Source organism: Oncorhynchus nerka, linkage group LG5 (assembly GCF_034236695.1).
Source record: "Oncorhynchus nerka isolate Pitt River linkage group LG5, Oner_Uvic_2.0, whole genome shotgun sequence".
Taxonomy (NCBI): Eukaryota; Metazoa; Chordata; class Actinopteri; order Salmoniformes; family Salmonidae; genus Oncorhynchus; species Oncorhynchus nerka.
The window spans coordinates 4,399,639-4,424,419 of record NC_088400.1 but is presented as its reverse complement, the minus strand read 5'-3'; the positions used below and the strand labels follow the sequence as shown (position 1 = coordinate 4,424,419).

The 24,781-nt window shown below is 43.4% G+C and overlaps 1 protein-coding gene across 1 annotated transcript in view; it reads right to left on the bottom strand.

Annotated features, from left to right (window-relative positions):
- LOC135571845 (netrin receptor UNC5A-like) overlaps positions 1-24,781 on the bottom strand; it is a 414,728-nt gene that overhangs the window by 183,612 nt on the left and 206,335 nt on the right. Inside the window, 1 exon segment of the mRNA XM_065019018.1 lies at positions 3,392-3,559. Within this exon segment, the coding sequence (XP_064875090.1) occupies positions 3,392-3,559 (168 nt within the window).

Here is a 24,781-nt window from a genome sequence, read left to right as displayed (position 1 = left end):
CTCCCTCCACACCACTCTGCCTCTGCCTCCACACCACTCTGCCTCCACACCACTCTGCCTCCACACCACTCTGCCTCTGCCTCCACACCACTCTGCCTCTGCCTCTGCACACCACTCTGCCTCCACACCACCTCTGCCTCTGCCTCTACACCACTCTGCCTCTGCCACACTCTGCCTCTGCCTCCACACTCTGCCTCTGCCTCCACACCACTCTGCCTCTGCCTCCACACCACTCTGCCTCTGCCTCTACACCACTCTGCCTCCACACCACTCTGCCTCCACACCACTCTGCCTCTGTCTCTACACCACTCTGCCTCCACACCACTCCGACTCTGTCTACACCACTCTGCCTCTGTCTCGACACCACTCTGCCTCTGACTCCACACCACTCTGCCTCCACACCACTCTGCCTCCACACCACTCTGCCTCTGCCTCTACACCACTCTCTGCCTCTACACCACTCTGCCTCTGCCCACTCTGCCTCTGCCTCCACACCACTCTGCCTCCACACACCACTCTGCCTCTGCCTCTACACCACTCTGCCTCCACACCACTCTGCCTCTGCCTCTACACCACTCTGCCTCTACACCACTCTGCCTCTGCCTCTACACCACTCTGCCTCTACACCACTCTGCCTCTACACCACTCTGCCTCTACACCACTCTGCCTCCACACCACTCTGCCTCTGCCTCTACACCACTCTGCCTCTACACCACTCTGCCTCTGCCTCTACACCACTCTGCCTCTGCCTCTACACCACTCTGCTCTGACACCGTACCACAACTAGTGATTATGACTGTTTACCAAATGGCACCCGTCCCAAATGACACCATATTCCCTATATAGTGCACTACTTTGGACCAGGGCCCTATGGGCTAAATAGGGAATAGGGTGCCATTTGGGATACAGACAGGGACTCAGTCTCTCACAGAAGAGGTAGGCCAGTTGAGAACAAGTTTTCATTGACAACGGTGACCTGGCCAAGATAAAGCAAAGCAGTGTGACACAGACAACGACACATGGAATAAACAAACGTACAGTCAATAACACAACAGAAAATCTATGTACAGTGTGTGTAAATGTAGTAAGATTAGGGAGGTAAGGCAATAAATAGGCCATGGTGGCAAATTAGTGACAATTTAGCAATTAAACACTGGAGTGATAGATGTGCAGAAGATGATTGTGTATGTAGAGATACTGGGGTGCAATGAAGCAAAACAATAAATAACAATATGGGGATGAGGTAGTTGGGTGGGCTATTTACAGATGGGCTATGTACAGGTGCAGTGATCTGTGACCTGCTTTTACAGTTGGTGCTTAAAGTTAGAGAGGGAGATGTGAGTCTCCAGCTTCAGAGATTTTTGCAATTCGTTCCAGTCATTGGCAGCAGAGAACTGGAAGGAAAGGCAGCCAAAGGAGGAGTTGGCTTTGGGGATGACCAGTGAGATATACCTCCTGGAGCGCGTGCTATGGGTGTTGCTATGGTGACCAGTGAGCTGAGTTAAGGCGGGGCTTTACCTAGCAGATACTTATAGATGACCTGGAGCCAGTGGTTTTGGCGATGAATATGAAGCGACGGCCAGCCAACGAGCATACAGGTCGCAGTGGTGGGTAGTATATGGGGCTTTGGTGATAAAACGGATGGCACTGTGATAGACTGCATCCAATTTGCTGAGTAGAGTTGGAGACTATTTTGTAAATGACACTGCACAAGTCAAGGATCGGAAGATTAATCCGTTTTACGAGGGTATGTTTGGCAGCATGAGTGAAGGATGCTTTGTTGCGAAATAGGAAGCCGATTCTAGATTTAATTTTGGATTGGAGATGCTTAATGTGAGTCTGGAAGGAGAGTTTACAGTCTAACCAGACACCTAGGTATTTGTAGTTGTCCACGTATTCTAAGTCAGAACCGTCCAGAGTATTGATGTTGGACAAGCGGGCAGGTGCAGGCAGCGATCGGTTGAAGATCATGCATTTAGTTTTACTTGCATTTAAGAGCAGTTGGAGGCCACAGAAGGAGAGTTGTATGATACGAATCAGGGCATGAATCAGGTATCTGATCTGATATGGATCAGGTATCTGATCTGATATGAATCAGGTATCTGATCTGATATCAATCAGGTATCTGATCTGATAGATATCTGATATGAATCAGGTATCTGATCTGATAGATATCTGATATGAATCAGGTATCTGATCTGATATGAATCAGGTATCTGATCTGATAGATATCTGATATGAATCAGGTATCTGATCTGATATGAATCTATCTGATCTGATAGATATCTGATATGAATCAGGTATCTGATCTGATAGATATCTGATATGAATCAGGTATCTGATCTGATCTGAATCATGTATCTGATCTGATAGGTATCTGATATGAATCATGTATCTGATCTGATATGAATCAGGTATCTGATCTGATAGATATCTGATTTGAATCAGGTATCTGATCTGATAGGTATCTGATATGAATCATGTATCTGATCTGATAGGTATCTGATGTGAATCAGATATGAATCAGGGGTATTGGTGCACTGCACAGACTACAGGGAGGAGAAACAGAGATGTGTGGTTACAGACTGATGACACAAGGTATATTTTACCACTCTCCTCAAACCAATCTATTCACAGACAAACAACCAAACAGCCAACCACCCGCTCACCAGCTTAACAATTATACCTAATCACAAAATAAATTGTTGGAAAAACAGGCAAAAGAGAGCAGCCAATCTAAATATGAACTAATTATGTATCTTAGCACAAAAATTTAAATGAGCCAAAGCATGCCAAACCGTGCTAAGCCAATCAGAGACAAGCAGAGGTGGACCCACAGAACAGGAAGTAGCCTAGCTGAATGATATATATAGTGGTTGAGTGGGTGGTGTTACCTGGGCAGGTGGAGCTACAGGACAGGAAGTAGCCTAGCTGAATGACTGGGAGCGAATGAGCGGGCGGTGTTACCTGGGCAGGTGGAGCTACAGGACAGGAAGTAGCCTAGCTGAATGACTGGGAGCGAACGAGCGGGCGGTGTTACCTGGGCAGGTGGAGCTACAGGACAGGAAGTAGCCTAGCTGAATGACTGGGAGAGGTTGAGTGGGCGGTGTTACCTGGGCAGGTGGAGCCACAGGACAGGAAGTAGCCTAGCTAAATGCCTGGGAGCGGATGAGCGGGCGGTGTTACCTGGGCAGGTGGAGCCGCAGGACAGGAAGTAGCCTAGCTAAATGCCTGGGAGCGGATGAGCGGGCGGTGTTACCTGGGAAGGTGGAGCTACAAGACAGGAAGTAGCCTAGCTAAATGCCTGGGAGCGGATGAGTGGGCGGTGTTACCTGGGCAGGTGGAGCTACAGGACAGGAAGTAGACTAGCTAAATGCCTGGGCGGTGTTACCTGGGCAGGTGGCGGTGCAGGCGCTTTTCTGGACATTCTGTCCGTCGCAGGCCAAGCCCCCGTTCAGCGGCGTGGGATTGGTGCAGCTGCGGCTCCTCCTCTGCCAGCCCCTCCCACAAACTGCGCTGCACGCCGACCACGTTGTCCAGGTAGACCAACCTCCGTTCACTGTCACCGTGATGAAGTGATGGAGGGAGAGGAGGAGGGAAGTCAAGGGGTAAGATAGGGGGGGAGGGATGGAGGGAGAGGAGGAGGGAAGCCAAGGAGTAAAATAGGGGCGGGAGGGATGGAGCGAGGGAGGGAGGAGAGGTGGTGGAATGGGTGTGTAGGAGGGAGGGACGGAGGAGAGGTGGTGGAAGGGGAGGGTGTGATAGAGGGAGGGGGAGGGTGGGATAGAGGGAGGGGAGGGTGGGACAGAGGGAGGGGAGGGTGGGACAGAGGGAGGGAGAGAAAGTACAGGGATAGAGGGATGGAGGAAGGTAGGGAGAAGAGGGAGTGAGGGGAACAGGGAAAGTGGAAGAGAGGAGTGGAGGGAGGAAGGGATGAAGCGACAAATCAGCCAGGGTTACCCGACATGGTCCTGTCTGACTACATGTATCATGGCCAGATAGATGCTGTCTGCTGCCATGTGACTACTGTACTGTAGGTGTGATGCTGTCTGCTGCCATGTGACTACTGTACTGTAGGTGTGATGCTGTCTGCTGCCATGTGACTACTGTACTGTGGGTGTGATGCTGTCTGCTGCCATGTGACTACTGTACTGTAGGTGTGATGCTGTCTGCTGCAATCTTACTACTGTACTGTGGGTGTGATGCTGTCTGCTGCCATGTGACTACTGTACTGTAGGTGTGATGCTGTCTGCTGCCATGTGACTACTGTATTGTGGGTGTGATGCTGTCTGCTGCCATGTGACTACTGTACTGTAGGTGTGATGCTGTCTGCTGCCATCTGCTGTCCATGTGACTACTGTACTGTGGTGTGATGCTGTCTCCTACATTGTGACTACTGTACTGTGGGTGTGATGCTGTCTGCTGCCATGTGACTACTGTACTGTAGGTGTGATGCTGTCTGCTGCCATGTTACTACTGTACTGTGGGTGTGATGCTGTCTGCTGCCATGTGACTACTGTACTGTAGGTGTGATGCTGTCTGCTACCAGGTGACTACTGTACTGTAGGTGTGATGCTGTCTGCTGCCATGTGACTACTGTACTGTGGGTGTGATGCTGTCTGCTGCCATGTGACTACTGTACTGTAGGTGTGATGCTGTCTCCTATGTGACTGTCTGTAGGTGTGATGCTGTCTGCATGTGACTACTGTACTGTGGGTGTGATGCTGTCTGCTGCCATGTGACTACTGTACTGTAGGTGTGATGCTGTCTGCTGCCATGTGACTACTGTACTGTGGGTGTGATGGTCTGTGATGTGACTACTGTACTGCTGTCTGCTGCCATGTGACTACTGTACTGTAGGTGCTGATGCTACTCTGCTGCTGCATGACTGACTACTGTCTGCTGCCACTGTAGGTGTGATGCTGTCTGCTGCCATGCTAATGTACTGTAGGTGTGATGCTCTCTGCTGCCATGTGACTACTGTACTGTAGGTGTGATGCTGTCTGCTGCCAGGTGACTACTGTACTGTGGGTGTGATGCTGTCTGCTGCCATGTGACTACTGTACTGTAGGTGTGATGCTGTCCGCTGCCCTGCCATGTATTCTCAATGACAAGGTAACCATGGTAACTAATCATATTTGGAACACTACTTCATAGCCCTATAGGCCCTGGTCAAAAGTAGTGCACTACTTCATAGCCCTATAGGCCCTGGTCAAAAGTATTGCACTACTTCATAGCCCTATAGGCCCTGGTCAAAAGTAGTGCACTACCTTATAGCCCTATAGGCCTGGTCAAAAGTAGTGCACTACTTCATAGCCCTATAGGCCCTGGTCAAAAGTAGTGCACTACTTCATAGCCCTATAGGCCCTGGTCAAAAGTAGTGCACTACTTCATAGCCCTATAGGCCCTGGTCAAAAGTAGTGCACTACTACATAGCCCTTTAGGTCCTGGTTAAAAGTAGTGCACTACAAAGGGAATAGTTTGCCTGTTGGGATGGAGCCAATGTACATCCTGACTAGAGTCAATGACAGGTGCACCAGCGGGCAGGCTTCCCTTTTCCTCGAGCTGCGAACAAAGTGACCACCGTGGGGGACAGAAAAGAACGTGACACTTCCCGAATGTTGATGGGAATAAGAAAGAACGTGACACCCTGCTGCTCTTGACCTTGGTTCCATGTTCAAGAAAAAACTGCAGAAAGACATAAACACACCTGCTCCTGTGCTGTGGTATGTACACTAGCTGTGAATATGTAACTATGGTAACTATCATTCTCTTTCTCAAACTAGATACTGTCCGTGTCCAAATATCCATACTAGCGTACTAAATACTTAAACTGCATACTATGTCAAATCAAAGGACTTTATTTATCACATGAGCCGAATACAACAAGTGAAGACCTTAGGGTGAAATGTTTACTTACAAGCCCTTAACCAACAGTGCAGTTCAAGAAGAGTTAAGAAAATATTTACCAAATAAACTAAGGTAATATTTTTTTTTAAATAGCAACACAATAACATAACAATAACAAGGCTTTATACAGGGGTTACCGGTACCGAGTCAGTGTGGGGGGTACTTGTTAGGTGAGGTAATTTGTAGGTAGGGGTGAAGTGACAATGCATAGATAATAAACAGTGAGTATTAGCAGTATACAAACAAATGTGTGTGTGTGGGGAGGGGGGGGGGGGTGTCCGTGTAAATAGTCTGGTGGCCATTTGATTAACTGTTCAGCAGTCTAATGGCTTGGGGGGGTAGAAGCTGTTTAGAAGCCTCTTGGTCCCAGACATGGCCCTCTGGTACCGATTGGTGTACGATAGCAGAGAGAACAGTCTATGCCGTGGGTGGTTGGAGTCTTATGGCTTGGGGGTAGAAGCTGTTAGGGAGCCTTTTGGTCCCAGACATGGCCCTCTGGTACCGATTGGTGTACGGTAGCAGAGAGAACAGTCTATGCCGTGGGTGGTTGGAGTCTTATGGCTTGGGGGTAGAAGCTGTTAGGGAACCTTTTGGTCCCAGACATGGCCCTCTGGTACCGATCGGTGTACGATAGCAAAGAGAACAGTCTATGGGTGGTTGGAGTCTTATGGCTTGGGGGTAGAAGCTGTTAGGGAACCTTTTGGTCCTAGACATGGCCCTCTGGTACCGATTGGTGTACGGTAGCAGAGAGAACAGTCTATGGGTGGTTGGAGTCTTATGGCTTGGAGGTAGAAGCTGTTTAGAAGCCTCTTGGTCCTAGACTTGGCCCTCCGGTACAGCTTGCCGTGCGCTAACAGAGAGAACAGTCTATGACTAGGGTGGCCGGAGTCTATGACAATTTTATGGGCTTTCCTCTGACACTGCCTATTATATAGGATGTGGATTGCAGGAAGCTTGGCCCCAGTGATGTACTGGGCCGTACGCACTAAACTCTGTGACGCCTTACGGTCAGATGCCGAACAGTTACCATACCAGGTGGTGATGAAACCGGTCAGGATGCTCTCGATGGTGCAGCTGTAGAACTTTTTGAGGATCTGGGGACCCATGCCAAATCTTTTCAGTCTCCTAAGGGGAAAAAGGTTTTGTCGTGCCCTCTTCACGACTGTCTTGGTGTGTTTGGACCATGATAGTTTGTTAGTGATGTGGACACCAAGGAACTTGAAACACTCTACATGCTCCACTACAGCCCTGTCAATGAGGCCAGCCTTTTTCTGTAGTCAACGATCAGCTCCATTGTCTTGCTCACATTGAGAGAGAGGTTGTTGTCCTGGCACCACACTGCCAGTTCTCTGACCACTTTATAGTATCTTATTGTTGTTGGTGATCAGGCCTACCGCTGTTGTGTCGTCAGCAGACTTAATAATGGTGTTGGAGTCGTTTTCGGCCACGCAGTCGTGAGTGAACAGGGAGTACAGGAGGGGACAAAGTACACACCCCTGAGGGACACCAGTGTTGAGGACCAGCTTGGCAGATGTCTTGTTGCCTACCCTTACCAACTGGGGACGGCCCATCAGGAACTCCAGGATCCAGTTGCAGAGGTTTGGTCCCAGGGTCCTTAGCTTAGTGATGAGCATCGTGGGCACTATGGTGTTGAACGCTAAGATGTAGTCAATGAACAGTATTCTCACATAGGTGTTCCTTTTGTCTAGGTGGGAAAGGGCAGTGTGGAATGCGATTGAGATTGTCTCATCTGTGGATCTATTGGGGCGGTATGTGAATTGGAGTGGATCTAGGATGTCTCTGGGATGATGCTGTTGATGTGAGCCATGACCAGCCTTTCAAAGCACTTCATGGCTACAGATGTGAGTGCCACGGGACGGTAATCATTTAGGCAGGTTACCTTCACTTCCTTGGGCACAGGGACTATGGTGGTCTGCTTAAAACATGTAGGTATTACAGACTCGGACAGGGAGAGGTTGAAAATGTCAGTGAAGACACTTGCCAGTTGGTCCGTGCATGCTTTGCATACACACTCTGGTAATCCGCCTGGCCCGTGGCTTTGTGAAGGTTGCTTACCTCAAAGCTAGCATTAAAGGCATTTAGCTCGTCTGGTAGGCTCGCATCACTGGGCAGCTCGCGTCTGGGTTTCCCTTTCTAGTCCATAATTGTTTTCAAGCCCTGCCGAGCCTGACGAGCCTCAGAGGCGGTGTAGTAGGATTCAATCTTAATCCTGTATTGATGCTTTGCTTGTTTGATGCTTAGTCTGAGGGCATAGTGGGCCTTATTATAAGCGTCCGGGTTAGAGTCCCGCTCCTTGAAAGCGGCAGCTCTAACCTTTAGCTCGATGTGGATGTTGCCTGTAGTCCATGGCTTCTGGTTGGGATATGTACGTACGGTCAATGTGGGGATGACGCCGTCGAATCACTTATTGATGAAGGCGATGACTGAGTTGGTATACTCCACAATGCCATTGGATGAATCCCTCAACATATTCCAGTTTATGCTAGCATAACCGTTATGTAGCGTGACATCCGAGTCATCTGACCACTTCCGTATTGAGTGAGTCACTGGTACTTCCTGCTTTATACACTATGCCCTCAAGACGAACCATTAAACTGAGCAGTGAGACTAGTGTTAAGATTAAAGCCACACATAAGTACTGAGCAGTGAGACTAGTGTTAAGATTAAAGCCAAATATAAGGACTGAGCAGTGAGACTAGTGTTAAGATTAAAGCCACACATAAGGACTGAGCAGTGAGACTAGTGTTAAGATTAAAGCCACATATAAGGACTGAGCAGTGAGACTAGTGTTAAGATTAAAGCCACATATAAGGACTGAGCAGTGAGACTAGTGTTAAGATTAAAGCCAAATATAAGGACTGAGCAGTGAGACTCGTGTTAAGATTAAAGCCACACATAAGGACTGAGCAGTGAGACTAGTGTTAAGATTAAAGCCACATATAAGGACTGAGCAGTGAGACTAGTGTTAAGATTAAAGCCACATATAAGGACTGAGCAGTGAGACTCGTGTTAAGATTAAAGCCACACATAAGGACTGAGCAGTGAGACTAGTGTTAAGATTAAAGCCACATATAAGGACTGAGCAGTGAGACTCGTGTTAAGATTAAAGCCACACATAAGGACTGAGCAGTGAGACTAGTGTTAAGATTAAAGCCACATATAAGGACTGAGCAGTGAGACTAGTGCTAAGATTAAAGCCACACATAAGGACTGAGCAGTGAGACTAGTGTTAAGATTAAAGCCACACATAAGGACTGAGCAGTGAGACTAGTGTTAAGATTAAAGCCACATATAAGGACTGAGCAGTGAGACTCGTGTTAAGATTAAAGCCAAATATAAGGACTGAGCAGTGAGACTCGTGTTAAGATTAAAGCCACATATAAGGACTGAGCAGTGAGACTAGTGTTAAGATTAAAGCCACACATAAGGACTGAGCAGTGAGACTAGTGTTAAGATTAAAGCCACATATAAGGACTGAGCAGTGAGACTAGTGTTAAGATTAAAGCCACATATAAGGACTGAGCAGTGAGACTAGTGTTAAGATTAAAGCCACATATAAGGACTGAGCAGTGAGACTAGTGCTAAGATTAAAGTATTTTTGGGCCCTTTGTCTTGGCATAACAGGCACTGACTCCATGTGGTTGATGGATGTGAAGTGGTCTAAATGTAGGCTACATCACCATGTAATTTACCATCACTTTTCACACTTGAAAGACATTAAATACAGGGCCGTTATTCTTCTGATCTGACTGAGACTGACACCATCTCTGCTATTGCAACAAACCAAAAAAATATTCCTGGTCTGAATTAATCTAGACTAATTTCAAACTATACATTGTGTGTGTGTGTGTTTATGTGACGGCTAGTATCAACTAGTGTCCCGTAGTGCGTGCCTGTGTGTCAAATCAAGCCAAATCAAATCAAATTGTATTTGTCAAACGCTTCATAAACAACACCTGTAGACTAACAGTGAAATGCTGACTGACGGTCCTTCCCAACAATGCAGAGAGATAATAGAGAGATAAAACACATAATGATAAGTGATAATAAATACAAAATGACTAACCTGACTATATACACAGAGTACCAGTACTGAGTCAATGAGTAACCTGACTATATACAGAGTACCAGTACTGAGTCAATGAGTAACCTGACTATATACACAGAGTACCAGTACTGAGTCAATGAGTACCCTGACTATATACACAGAGTACCAGTACTGAGTCAATGAGTAACCTGACTATATACACAGAGTACCAGTACTGAGTCAATGAGTAACCTGACTATATACACAGAGTACCAGTACTGAGTCAATGAGTAACCTGACTATATACACAGAGTACCCTGACTATATACACAGAGTACCAGTACTGAGTCAATGAGTAACCTGACTATATACACAGAGTACCAGTACTGAGTCAATGAGTAACCTGACTATACCTGACTGATCAATGAGTACACACTATATACAGAGTACCAGTACTGAGTCAATGAGTAACCTGACTATATACACAGAGTACCAGTACTGAGTCAATGAGTAACCTGACTATATACACAGAGTACCAGTACCAATGAGTAACCTGAGTCAAATGAGTAACCTGACTATATACACAGAGTACCAGTACTGAGTCAATGAGTAACCTGACTATATACACAGAGTACCAGTACTGAGTCAATGAGTAACCTGACTATATACACAGAGTACCAGTACTGAGTCAATGAGTAACCTGACTATATACACAGAGTACCAGTACTGAGTCAATGAGTAACCTGAACCTGACTATATACACAGGTACCAGTACAGTCAGTACCAGTACTGAGTCAATGAGTAACCTGACTATATACACAGAGTACCAGTACTGAGAGTACAGTACTGAGTCAATGAGTAACCTGACTATATACACAGAGTACCAGTACTGAGTCAATGAGTAACCTGACTATATACACAGAGTACCAGTACTGAGTCAATGAGTAACCTGACTATATACACAGAGTACCAGTACTGAGTCAATGAGTAACCTGACTATATACACAGAGTACCAGTACTGAGTCAATGAGTAACCTGACATATACACAGAATGTACCAGTACTGAGTCAATGAGTAACCTGACTATATACACAGAGTACCAGTACTGAGTCAATGAGTAACCTGACTATATACACAGAGTACCAGTACTGAGTCAATGAGTAACCTGACTATATACACAGACCAGTACTGAGTCAATGAGTAACACTATATACACAGAGTACCAGTACTGAGTCAATGAGTAACCTGACTATATACACAGAGTACCAGTACTGAGTCAATGAGTAACCTGACTATATACACAGAGTACCAGTACTGAGTCAATGAGTAACCTGACTATATACACAGAGTACCAGTACTGAGTCAATGACCTGTAACCTGACTATAGTCACACATAGTACCAGTACTGAGTCAATGAGTAACCTGACTATATACACAGAGTACCAGTACTGAGTCAATGAGTAACCTGACTATATACACAGAGTACCAGTACTGAGTCAATGAGTAACCTGACTATATACACAGAGTACCAGTACTGAGTCAATGAGTAACCTGACTATATACACAGAGTACCAGTACTGAGTCAATGAGTAACCTGACTATATACACAGAGTACCAGTACTGAGTCAATGAGTAACCTGACTATATACACAGAGTACCAGTAATGAGTAACCTGACTATATACACAGAGTACCACTACTGAGTCAATGAGTAACCTGACTATATACACAGAGTACCAGTACTGAGTCAATGAGTAACCTGACTATATACACAGAGTACCAGTACTGAGTCAATGAGTAACCTGACTATATACACAGAGTACCAGTACTGAGTCAATGAGTAACCTATATACACAGAGTACCAGTACTGAGTCATGAGACTATATATACACAGAGTACCAGTACTGAGTCAATGAGTAACCTGACTATATACACAGAGTACCAGTACTGAGTCAATGAGTAACCTGACTATATACACAGAGTACCAGTACTGAGTCAATGAGTAACCTGACTATATACACAGAGTACCAGTACTGAGTCAATGAGTAACAGTACTGACTATATACACAGAGTACCAGTACTGAGTCAATGAGTAACCTGACTATATACACAGAGTACCAGTACTGAGTCAATGAGTAACCTGACTATATACACAGAGTAGTACCAATGACTAACCTGACTGAGTCAATGAGTAACCTGACTATATACACAGAGTACCAGTACTGAGTCAATGAGTAACCTGACTATATACACAGAGTACCAGTACTGAGTCAATGAGTAACCTGACTATATACACAGAGTGTACTGAGTCAATGAGTAACCTGACTATATACACAGAGTACCAGTACTGAGTCAATGAGTAACCTGACTATATACACAGAGTACCAGTACTGAGTCAATGAGTAACCTGACTATATACACAGAGTACCAGTACTGAGTCAATGAGTAACCTGACTATATACACAGAGTACCAGTACTGAGTCAATGAGTAACCTGACTATATACACAGAGTACCAGTACTGAGTCAATGAGTAACCTGACTATATACACAGAGTACCAGTACTGAGTCAATGAGTAACCTGACTATATACACAGAGTACCAGTACTGAGTCAATGAGTAACCTGACTATATACACAGAGTACCAGTACTATATACACAGAGTACAATGAGTAACCTGACTATATACACAGAGTACCAGTACTGAGTCAATGAGTAACCTGACTGAGTACTATATCAATGAGTAACACAGAGTACCAGTACTGAGTCAATGAGTAACCTGAGTACTACTGAGTCAATGAGTAACACAGAGTACCAGTACTGAGTCAATGAGTAACCTGACTATATACACAGAGTACCAGTACTGAGTCAATGAGTAACCTGACTATATACACAGAGTACCAGTACTGAGTCAATGAGTAACCTGACTATATACACAGAGTACCAGTACTGAGTCAATGAGTAACCTGACTATATACACAGTCAGTACCAGTACTGAGTCAATGAGTAACCTGACTATATACACAGAGTACCAGTACTGAGTCAATGAGTAACCTGACTATATACACAGAGTACCAGTACTGAGTCAATGAGTAACCTGACTATATACAATCAATGAGTAACCTGACTATATACACAGAGTACCAGTACTGAGTCAATGAGTAACCTGACTATATACACAGAGTACCAGTACTGAGTCAATGAGTAACCTGACTATATACACAGAGTACCAGTACTGAGTCAATATACACAGAGTAACCAATGACTATATATACACAGAGTACCAGTACTGAGTCAATGAGTAACCTGACTATATACACAGAGTACCAGTACTGAGTCAATGAGTAACCTGACTATATACACAGAGTACCAGTACTGAGTCAATGAGTAACCTGACTATATACACAGAGTACCAGTACTGAGTCAATGAGTAACCTGACTATATACACAGAGTACCAGTACTGAGTCAATGAGTAACCTGACTATATACACAGAGTACCAGTACTGAGTCAATGAGTAACCTGACTATATACACAGAGTACCAGTACTGAGTCAATGAGTAACCTGACTATATACACAGAGTACCAGTACTGAGTCAATGAGTAACCTGACTATATACACAGAGTAACCTGACTATATACACAGAGTACCAGTACTGAGTCAATGAGTAACCTGACTATATACACAGAGTACCAGTACTGAGTCAATGAGTAACCTGACTATATACACAGAGTACCAGTACTGAGTCAATGAGTAACCTGACTATATACACAGAGTACCAGTACTGAGTCAATGAGTAACCTGACTATATACACAGAGTACCAGTACTGAGTCAATGAGTAACCTGACTATATACACAGAGTACCAGTACCAATGAGTAACCTGACTATATACACAGAGTACTGAGTCAATGAGTAACCTGACTATATACACAGAGTACCAGTACTGAGTCAATGAGTAACCTGACTATATACACAGAGTACCAGTACTGAGTCAATGAGTAACCTGACTATATACACAGAGTACCAGTACTGAGTCAATGAGTAACCTGACTATATACACAGAGTACCAGTACTGAGTCAATGAGTAACCTGACTATATACACAGAGTACCAGTACTGAGTCAATGAGTAACCTGACTATATACACAGAGTACCAGTACTGAGTCAATGAGTAACCTGACTATATACACAGAGTACCAGTATGAGAGTACCAGTACAAATGAGTAACCTGACTATATACACAGAGTACCAGTACTGAGTCAATGAGTAACCTGACTATATACACAGAGTACCAGTACTGAGTCAATGAGTAACCTGACTATATACACAGAGTACCAGTACTGAGTCAATGAGTAACCTGACTATATACACAGAGTACCAGTACTGAGTCAATGAGTAACCTGACTATATACACAGAGTACCAGTACTGAGTCAATGAGTAACCTGACTATATACACAGAGTACCAATGAGTAACTGTACTGTCAATGAGTAACCTGACTATATACACAGAGTACCAGTACTGAGTCAATGAGTAACCTGACTATATACACAGAGTACCAGTACTGAGTCAATGAGTAACCTGACTATATACACAGAGTACCAGTACTGAGTCAATGAGTAACCTGACTATATACAGAGTACCAGTACTGAGTCAATGAGTAACCTGACTATATACACAGAGTACCAGTACTGAGTCAATGAGTAACCTGACTATATACACAGAGTACCAGTACTGAGTCAATGAGTAACCTGACTATATACACAGAGTACCAGTACTGAGTCAATGAGTAACCTGACTATATACACAGAGTACCAGTACTGAGTCAATGAGTAACCTGACTATATACACAGAGTACCAGTACTGAGTCAATGAGTAACCTGACTATATACACAGAGTACCAGTACTGAGTCAATGAGTAACCTGACTATATACACAGAGTACCAGTACTGAGTCAATGAGTAACCTGACTATATACACAGAGTACCAGTACTGAGTCAATGAGTAACCTGACTATATACACAGAGTACCAGTACTGAGTCAATGAGTAACCTGACTATATACACAGAGTACCAGTACTGAGTAACCTGACTAATGAGTACCAGTACTGAGTCAATGAGTAACCTGACTATATACACAGAGTACCAGTACTGAGTCAATGAGTAACCTGACTATATACACAGAGTACCAGTACTGAGTCAATGAGTAACCTGACTATATACACAGAGTACCAGTACTGAGTCAATGAGTAACCTGACTATATACACAGAGTACCAGTACTGAGTCAATGAGTAACCTGACTATATACACAGAGTACCAGTACTGAGTCAATGAGTAACCTGACTATATACACAGAGTACCAGTACTGAGTCAATGAGTAACCTGACTATATACACAGAGTACCAGTACTGAGTCAATGAGTAACCTGACTATATACACAGAGTACCAGTACTGAGTCAATGAGTAACCTGACTATATACACAGAGTAACCTGACTATATACACAGAGTACCAGTACTGAGTCAATGAGTAACCTGACTATATACACAGAGTACCAGTACTGAGTCAATGAGTAACCTGACTATATACACAGAGTACCAGTACTGAGTCAATGAGTAACCTGACTATATACACAGAGTACCAGTACTGAGTCAATGAGTAACCTGACTATATACACAGAGTACCAGTACTGAGTCAATGAGTAACCTGACTATATACACAGAGTACCAGTACTGAGTCAATGAGTAACCTGACTATATACACAGAGTACCAGTACTGAGTCAATGAGTAACCTGACTATATACACAGAGTACCAGTACTGAGTCAATGAGTAACCTGACTATATACACAGAGTACCAGTACTGAGTCAATGAGTAACCTGACTATATACACAGAGTACCAGTACTGAGTCAATGAGTAACCTGACTATATACACAGAGTACCAGTACTGAGTCAATGAGTAACCTGACTATATACACAGAGTACCAGTACTGAGTCAATGAGTAACCTGACTATATACACAGAGTACCAGTACTGAGTCAATGAGTAACCTGACTATATACACAGAGTACCAGTACTGAGTCAATGAGTAACCTGACTATATACACAGAGTACCAGTACTGAGTCAATGAGTAACCTGACTATATACACAGAGTACCAGTACTGAGTCAATGAGTAACCTGACTATATACACAGAGTACCAGTACTGAGTCAATGAGTAACCTGACTATATACACAGAGTACCAGTACTGAGTCAATGAGTAACCTGACTATATACACAGAGTACCAGTACTGAGTCAATGAGTAACCTGACTATATACACAGAGTACCAGTACTGAGTCAATGAGTAACCTGACTATATACACAGAGTACCAGTACTGAGTCAATGAGTAACCTGACTATATACACAGAGTACCAGTACTGAGTCAATGAGTAACCTGACTATATACACAGAGTACCAGTACTGAGTCAATGAGTAACCTGACTATATACACAGAGTACCAGTACTGAGTCAATGACTAACCTGACTATATACACAGAGTACCAGTACTGAGTCAATGAGTAACCTGACTATATACACAGAGTACCAGTACTGAGTCAATGAGTAACCTGACTATATACACAGAGTACCAGTACTGAGTCAATGAGTAACCTGACTATATACACAGAGTACCAGTACTGAGTCAATGAGTAACCTGACTAACACAGAGTACCAGTACTGAGTCAATGAGTAACCTGACTATATACACAGAGTACCAGTACTGAGTCAATGAGTAACCTGACTAATACTGACAATGAGTAACCTGACTATATACACAGAGTACCAGTACTGAGTCAATGAGTAACCTGACTATATACACAGAGTGCCAGTACTGAGTCAATGACTAACCTGACTATATACACAGAGTACCAGTACTGAGTCAATGAGTAACCTGACTATATACACAGAGTACCAGTACTGAGTCAATGAGTAACCTGACTATATACACAGAGTACCAGTACTGAGTCAATGAGTAACCTGACTATATACACAGAGTACCAGTACTGAGTCAATGAGTAACCTGACTATATACACAGAGTACCAGTACTGAGTCAATGAGTAACCTGACTATATACACAGAGTACCAGTACTGAGTCAATGACTATATACACAGAGTACCAGTACTGAGTCAATGAGTAACCTGACTATATACACAGAGTACCAGTACTGAGTCAATGAGTAACCTGACTATATACACAGAGTACCAGTACTGAGTCAATGAGAGTAACCTGACTATATACACAGAGTACCAGTACTGAGTCAATGAGTAACCTGACTATATACACAGAGTACCAGTACTGAGTCAATGAGTAACCTGACTATATACACAGAGTACCAGTACTGAGTCAATGAGTAACCTGACTATATACACAGAGTACCAGTACTGAGTCAATGAGTAACCTGACTATATACACAGAGTACCAGTACTGAGTCAATATACACAGAGTACCAGTACTGAGTCAATGAGTAACCTGACTATATACACAGAGTACCAGTACTGAGTCAATGAGTAACCTGACTATATACACAGAGTACCAGTACTGAGTCAATGAGTAACCTGACTATATACACAGAGTACCAGTACTGAGTCAATGAGTAACCTGACTATATACACAGAGTACCAGTACTGAGTCAATGAGTAACCTGACTATATACACAGAGTACCAGTACTGAGTCAATGAGTAACCTGACTATATACACAGAGTACCAGTACTGAGTCAATGAGTAACCTGACTATATACACAGAGTACCAGTACTGAGTCAATGAGTAACCTGACTATATACACAGAGTACCAGTACTGAGTCAATGAGTAACCTGACTATATACACAGAGTACCAGTACTGAGTCAATGAGTAACCTGACTATATACACAGAGTACCAGTACTGAGTCAATGAGTAACCTGACTATATACACAGAGTACCAGTACTGAGTCAATGACTAACCTGACTATATACACAGAGTGCCAGTACTGAGTCAATGAGTAACCTGACTATATACACAGAGTACCAGTACTGAGTCAATGAGTAACCTGACTATATACACAGAGTACCAGTACTGAGTCAATGAGTAACCTGACTATATACACAGAGTGCCAGTACTGAGTCAATGACTAACCTGACTATATACACAGAGTACCAGTACTGAGTCAATGAGTAACCTGACTATATACACAGAGTGCCAGTACTGAGTCAATGACTAACCTGACTATATACACAGAGTACCAGTACTGAGTCAATGAGTAACCTGACTATATACACAGAGTACCAGTACTGAGTCAATGAGTAACCTGACTATATACACAGAGTACCAGTACTGAGTCAATGAGTCACGGTCGGTTGCCAAAACTGTGGCCATACCAAGCCATGATGCTCTCGACTTTTTGAGGATCTGAGTGGTCCCATGCCAAATATTTTCAGCCTCCTGAGGGGGATGAGTCGTTGTTGCGTTGGTGTGTGTGTGTGGACAATGACAGATCCTTGACGATGTGGACACTGGGTACCATGAAACTCTCGACCCTCTCCACTACAGCCCCATCGATGTGCATTGGGGTGGTGGTGGTGGGGGGCGTGCTCGGCCCTCCATTTCCTGTAGTCCACATTTCCAGCAACATTTGTCTCGCTGACGTTGAGGTAGAGGTTGTTGTCTTGGCAACACACTGTGTGTGTTCGTCTCTCATCGTCGGTCTTCAATACATAATGGCTAGAATTGGATCATGGAAGTTGATTGGATGGAATCAAGTCTTCGGAATTCTAATCAACTTTCTATATTTACTCTCCTGCTCCCAAATGGCGCCCTACTCTTTATATAGTACACTACGTTTGACCAGAGCCCTATAAGCCCTGGTCAAAAGTAGTGTACACTATGTAATAGGGTGCCACTGGGGATGTGTCTTCCTTCTCCTTTCTTCTTAAATTAACTGATTTGTTGACTGAGAAGCCTTTGGACTAGTACTCCCTCTGAAATTGGCTTCTCTGCTCTCTCTCTATCTACCCCCCTGCAACCTCTCTCTCTCTCTCGCTCTCTCTCTCTCTCTCTCTTTCTCTCTCTCTCTCTCTCTCTCTCTCTCTCTCTCTCTCTCTCTCTCTCTCTCTCTCCTCTCCCTCTTCTCTCTCTCTCTCTCTCTCTCTCTCTCTCTCTCTCTCTCTCTCTCTCTCTCTCTCTCCTCTCCCTCTTCTCTCCCTCTCTCTCTCTCTCTCTCTCCCTCTTCTCTCCCCCTCTCTCTCTCTCTCTCTCTCGCTGCTCGCCCCTCTTCTGCTCCCACCCGGGCCTCCGTGGCTGAATCATTTCCTTGTCCTCTCTCTGCAATTGATTGCCCACCACGGCGTGATAAATTGCCAAGACACTCTGCCACTGATTACCTCTAAGCACAGAGTGGCTCCACCACGTCAGACTGCCTGCCCCCTCGTTATCACGTATCCAACCCGGCTCCCCTCCTACCCTCTCACCGTACCACCATCCCTCCCTATCGCCTTCCCTACTGCCCACCACCCTGCCAAAGCAAACACAGAGGCTGTCTACCAAATGCTGTACTATTCCATTATATAGTGGCCGTAAGGGTCTCAGGTCAAAAGTTGTGCACTATGTAAGGAATAGGGTGCCATTTGGGAGGATCCCAGGCTATTATCACTCAGTCTGAGCCATGGCCTAACTAAGTAAATGGACGTGGTAATGACAGTGATTAACGTGACAATCGACAAGCCTTGTATGATTTGAATAAAGAACCAAATTGCACAAACGAGCAACCTGCAATTCATGCTCCATTTCTCTGGGTAGCAGGGAGTCTAAGGCTTCGTTTATTTACGTTATAAAATAGCAAGCAATAGAAAGTAAATGGGTCCCGGGCGCTATATCAGCTGTCTGTGTCTGTGTCTGTATAGACTAGTTGTTACTATATCAGCTGTCTGTGTAGACTAGTTGTTACTATATCAGCTGTCTGTGTCTGTGTATACTAGTTGTTACTATATCAGCTGTCTGTGTAGACTAGTTGTTACTATATCAGCTGTCTTTGTCTGTGTATACTAGTTGTTACTATATCAGCTGTCTGTGTAGACCAGTTGTTACTATATCAGCTGTATGTGTCTGTGTAGACTAGTTGTTACTATATCAGCTGTCTGTGTCTGTGTCTGTATAGACTAGTTGTTACTATATCAGCTGTCTGTGTAGACTAGTTGTTACTATATCAGCTGTCTGTGTCTGTATAGACTAGTTGTTACTATATCAGCTGTCTGTATAGACTAGTTGTTACTATATCAGCTGTCTGTATAGACTAGTTGTTACTATATCAGCTGTCTGTGTCTGTGTCTGTATAGACTAGTTGTTACTATATCAGCTGTCTGTGTCTGTGTAGACTAGTTGTTACTATATCAGCTGTCTGTGTCTGTGTAGACTAGGTGTTACTATATCAGCTGTCTGTGTCTGTGTCTGTATAGACTAGTTGTTACTATATCAGCTGTCTGTGTAGACTAGTTGTTACTATATCAGCTGTCTGTGTCTGTGTCTGTGTAGACTAGTTGTTACTATATCAGCTGTCTGTGTCTGTGTCTGTGTAGACTAGTTGTTACTATATCAGCTGTCTGTGGCTGTGTCTGTGTAGACTAGTTGTTACTATATCAGCTGTCTGTATAGACTAGTTGTTACTATATCAGCTGTCTGTGTAGACTAGTTGTTACTATATCATCTGTCTGTGTCTGTGTCTGTGTAGAATAGTTGTTACTATATCAGCTGTCTGTGTCTGTGTCTGTGTAGACTAGTTGTTACTATATCAGCTGTCTGTGCCTGTGTCTGTATAGACTAGTTGTTACTATATCAGCTGGCTGTGTCTGTGTAGACTAGTTGTTACTACATCAGCTGTCTGTATAGACTAGTTGTTACTATATCAGCTGTCTGTGTCTGTGTCTGTGTAGATTAGATGTTACTATATCAGCTGTCTGTGTCTGTGTCTGTATAGACTAGTTGTTACTATATCAGCTGTCTGTGTCTGTGTCTGTGTAGACTAGTTGTTACTATATCAGCTGTCTGTGTCTGTATAGACTAGTTGTTACTATATCAGCTGTCTGTGTAGACTAGTTGTTACTATATCAGCTGTCTGTGTCTGTGTCTGTGTAGACTAGTTGTTACTAGATCAGCTGTCTGTGTCTGTGTATACTAGTTGTTACTATATCAGCTGTCTGTGTCTGTGTAGACTAGTTGTTACTATATCAGCTGTCTGTGTAGACTAGTTGTTACTAGATCAGCTGTCTGTGTCTGTGTATACTAGTTGTTACTATATCAGCTGTCTGTGTCTGTATAGACTAGTTGTTACTATATCAGCTGTCTGTGTCTGTGTCTGTGTAGACTAGTTGTTACTATATCAGCTGTCTGTGTCTGTGTAGACTAGTTGTTACTAGATCAGCTGTCTGTGTCTGTATAGACTAGTTGTTACTATATCAGCTGTCTGTGCCTGTGTCTGTATAGACTAGTTGTTACTATATCAGCTGGCTGTGTCTGTGTAGACTAGTTGTTACTACATCGCTGTCTGTATAGACTAGTTGTTACTATATCAGCTGTCTGTGTCTGTGTCTGTGTAGATTAGATGTTACTATATCAGCTGTCTGTGTCTGTGCCTGTATAGACTAGTTGTTACTATATCAGCTGTCTGTGTCTGTGTCTGTGTAGACCAGTTGTTACTATATCAGCTGTCTGTGTCTGTATAGACTAGTTGTTACTATATCAGCTGTCTGTGTAGACTAGTTGTTACTATATCAGCTGTCTGTGTCTGTGTAGACTAGTTGTTACTACATCAGCTGTCTGTATAGACTAGTTGTTACTATATCAGCTGTCTGTGCCTGTGTCTGTATAGACTAGTTGTTACTATATCAGCTGGCTGTGTCTGTGTAGACTAGTTGTTACTACATCAGCTGTCTGTATAGACTAGTTGTTACTATATCAGCTGTCTGTGTCTGTGTCTGTGTAGATTAGATGTTACTATATCAGCTGTCTGTGTCTGTGTCTGTATAGACTAGTTGTTACTATATCAGCTGTCTGTGTCTGTGTCTGTGTAGACTAGTTGTTACTATATCAGCTGTCTGTGTCTGTATAGACTAGTTGTTACTATATCAGCTGTCTGTGTCTGTGAGACTAGTTGTTACTATATCAGCTGTCTGTGTCTGTGTCTGTGTAGACTAGTTGTTACTAGATCAGCTGTCTGTGTCTGTGTATACTAGTTGTTACTATATCAGCTGTCTGTGTCTGTGTAGACTAGTTGTTACTATATCAGCTGTCTGTGTCTGTATAGACTAGTTGTTACTATATCAGCTGTCTGTGTCTGTGTATACTAGTTGTTACTATATCAGCTGTCTGTCTGTATAGACTAGTTGTTACTATATCAGCTGTCTGTGTCTGTGTCTGTGTAGACTAGTTGTTACTATATCAGCTGTCTGTGTGTCTGTGTAGACTAGTTGTTACTAGATCAGCTGTCTGTGTCTGTAGACTAGTTGTTACTATATCAGCTGTCTGTGCCTGTGTCTGTGTAGACTAGTTGTTACTATATCAGCTGGCTGTGTCTGTGTAGACTAGTTGTTACTATATCAGCTGTCTGTATAGACTAGTTGTTACTATATCAGCTGTCTGTGTCTGTGTCTGTGTAGATTAGATGTTACTATATCAGCTGTCTGTGTCTGTGCCTGTATAGACTAGTTGTTACTATATCAGCTGTCTGTGTCTGTATAGACTAGTTGTTACTATATCAGCTGTCTGTGCCTGTATAGACTAGTTGTTACTAGATCAGCTGTCTGTGTCTGTATAGACTAGTTGTTACTATATCAGCTGTCTGTGCCTGTGTCTGTATAGACTAGTTGTTACTATATCAGCTGGCTGTGTCTGTGTAGACTAGTTGTTACTACATCGCTGTCTGTATAGACTAGTTGTTACTATATCAGCTGTCTGTGTCTGTGTCTGTGTAGATTAGATGTTACTATATCAGCTGTCTGTGTCTGTGCCTGTATAGACTAGTTGTTACTATATCAGCTGTCTGTGTCTGTGTCTGTGTAGACCAGTTGTTACTATATCAGCTGTCTGTGTCTGTATAGACTAGTTGTTACTATATCAGCTGTCTGTGTCTAGTTGTTACTATATCAGACTAGTTGTTACTACATCAGCTGTCTGTATAGACTAGTTGTTACTATATCAGCTGTCTGTGCCTGTGTCTGTATAGACTAGTTGTTACTATATCAGCTGGCTGTGTCTGTGTAGACTAGTTGTTACTATATCAGCTGGCTGTGTCTGTGTAGACTAGTTGTTACTACATCAGCTGTCTGACTGTCTATATCAGCTGTCTGTGTAGACTAGTTGTTACTATATCAGCTGTCTGTGTCTGTGCCTGTATAGACTAGTTGTTACTATATCAGCTGTCTGTGTCTGTGTCTGTGTAGACTAGTTGTTACTATATCAGCTGTCTGTGTCTGTATAGACTAGTTGTTACTATATCAGCTGTCTGTGTCTGTGTAGACTAGTTGTTACTATAGCTGTCTGTGTCTGTGTAGACTAGTTGTTACTAGTCAGCTGTCTGTGCCTGTGTAGACTACTATATCAGCTTCTGTTACTATATCAGCTGTCTGTGTCTGTTGTTACTATACTAGTTGTTACTATATCAGCTGTCTGTGTCTGTATAGACTAGTTGTTACTATATCAGCTGTCTGTGTCTGTGTCTGTAGACTAGACTAGTTGTTACTATATCAGCTGTCTGTGTCTGTATAGACTAGTTGTTAGACTAGTTGTTACTATATCAGCTGTCTGTGTCTGTGTAGTTGTTACTAGTTGTTAGACTATACTATATCAGCTGTCTGTATAGACTAGTTGTTACTATATCAGCTGTCTGTGTCTGTATAGACTAGTTGTTACTATATCAGCTGTCTGTGTCTGTGTCTGTGTAGACTAGTTGTTACTATATCAGCTGTCTGTGTCTGTGTAGACTAGTTGTTACTATATCAGCTGTCTGTGTCTGTGTAGACTAGTTGTTACTATATCAGCTGTCTGTGTCTGTCTGTGTCTGTGTAGACTAGTTGTTACTATATCAGCTGTCTGTGTCTGTATAGACTAGTTGTTACTATATCAGCTGTCTGTGCCTGTGTCTGTATAGACTAGTTGTTACTATATCAGCTGTCTGTGTCTGTATAGACTAGTTGTTACTATATCAGCTGTCTGTGTCTGTGTCTCTGTTGTTACTATCAGCTGTCTGTATCTGTGTAGACTAGTTGTTACTATATCAGCTGTCTGTGTCTGTGTCTGTGTAGACTAGTTGTTACTATATCAGCTGTCTGTGTCTGTATAGACTAGTTGTTACTATATCAGCTGTCTGTGTAGACTAGTTGTTACTATATCAGCTGTCTGTGTCTGTGTCTGTATAGACTAGTTGTTACTATATCAGCTGTCTGTATAGACTAGTTGTTACTATATCAGCTGTCTGTGTCTGTGTAGACTAGTTGTTACTATATCAGCTGTCTGTGTCTGTGTCTGTATAGACTAGTTGTTACTATATCAGCTGTCTGTGTCTGTGTAGACTAGTTGTTACTATATCAGCTGTCTGTGTCTGTGTAGACTAGTTGTTACTATATCAGCTGTCTGTGTCTGTATAGACTAGTTGTTACTATATCAGCTGTCTGTGTCTGTGTAGACTAGTTGTTACTATATCAGCTGTCTGTGTCTGTGTAGACTAGTTGTTACTATATCAGCTGTGTGTCTGTGTCTGTGTAGACTAGTTGTTACTATATCAGCTGTCTGTGTCTGTATAGACTAGTTGTTACTATAT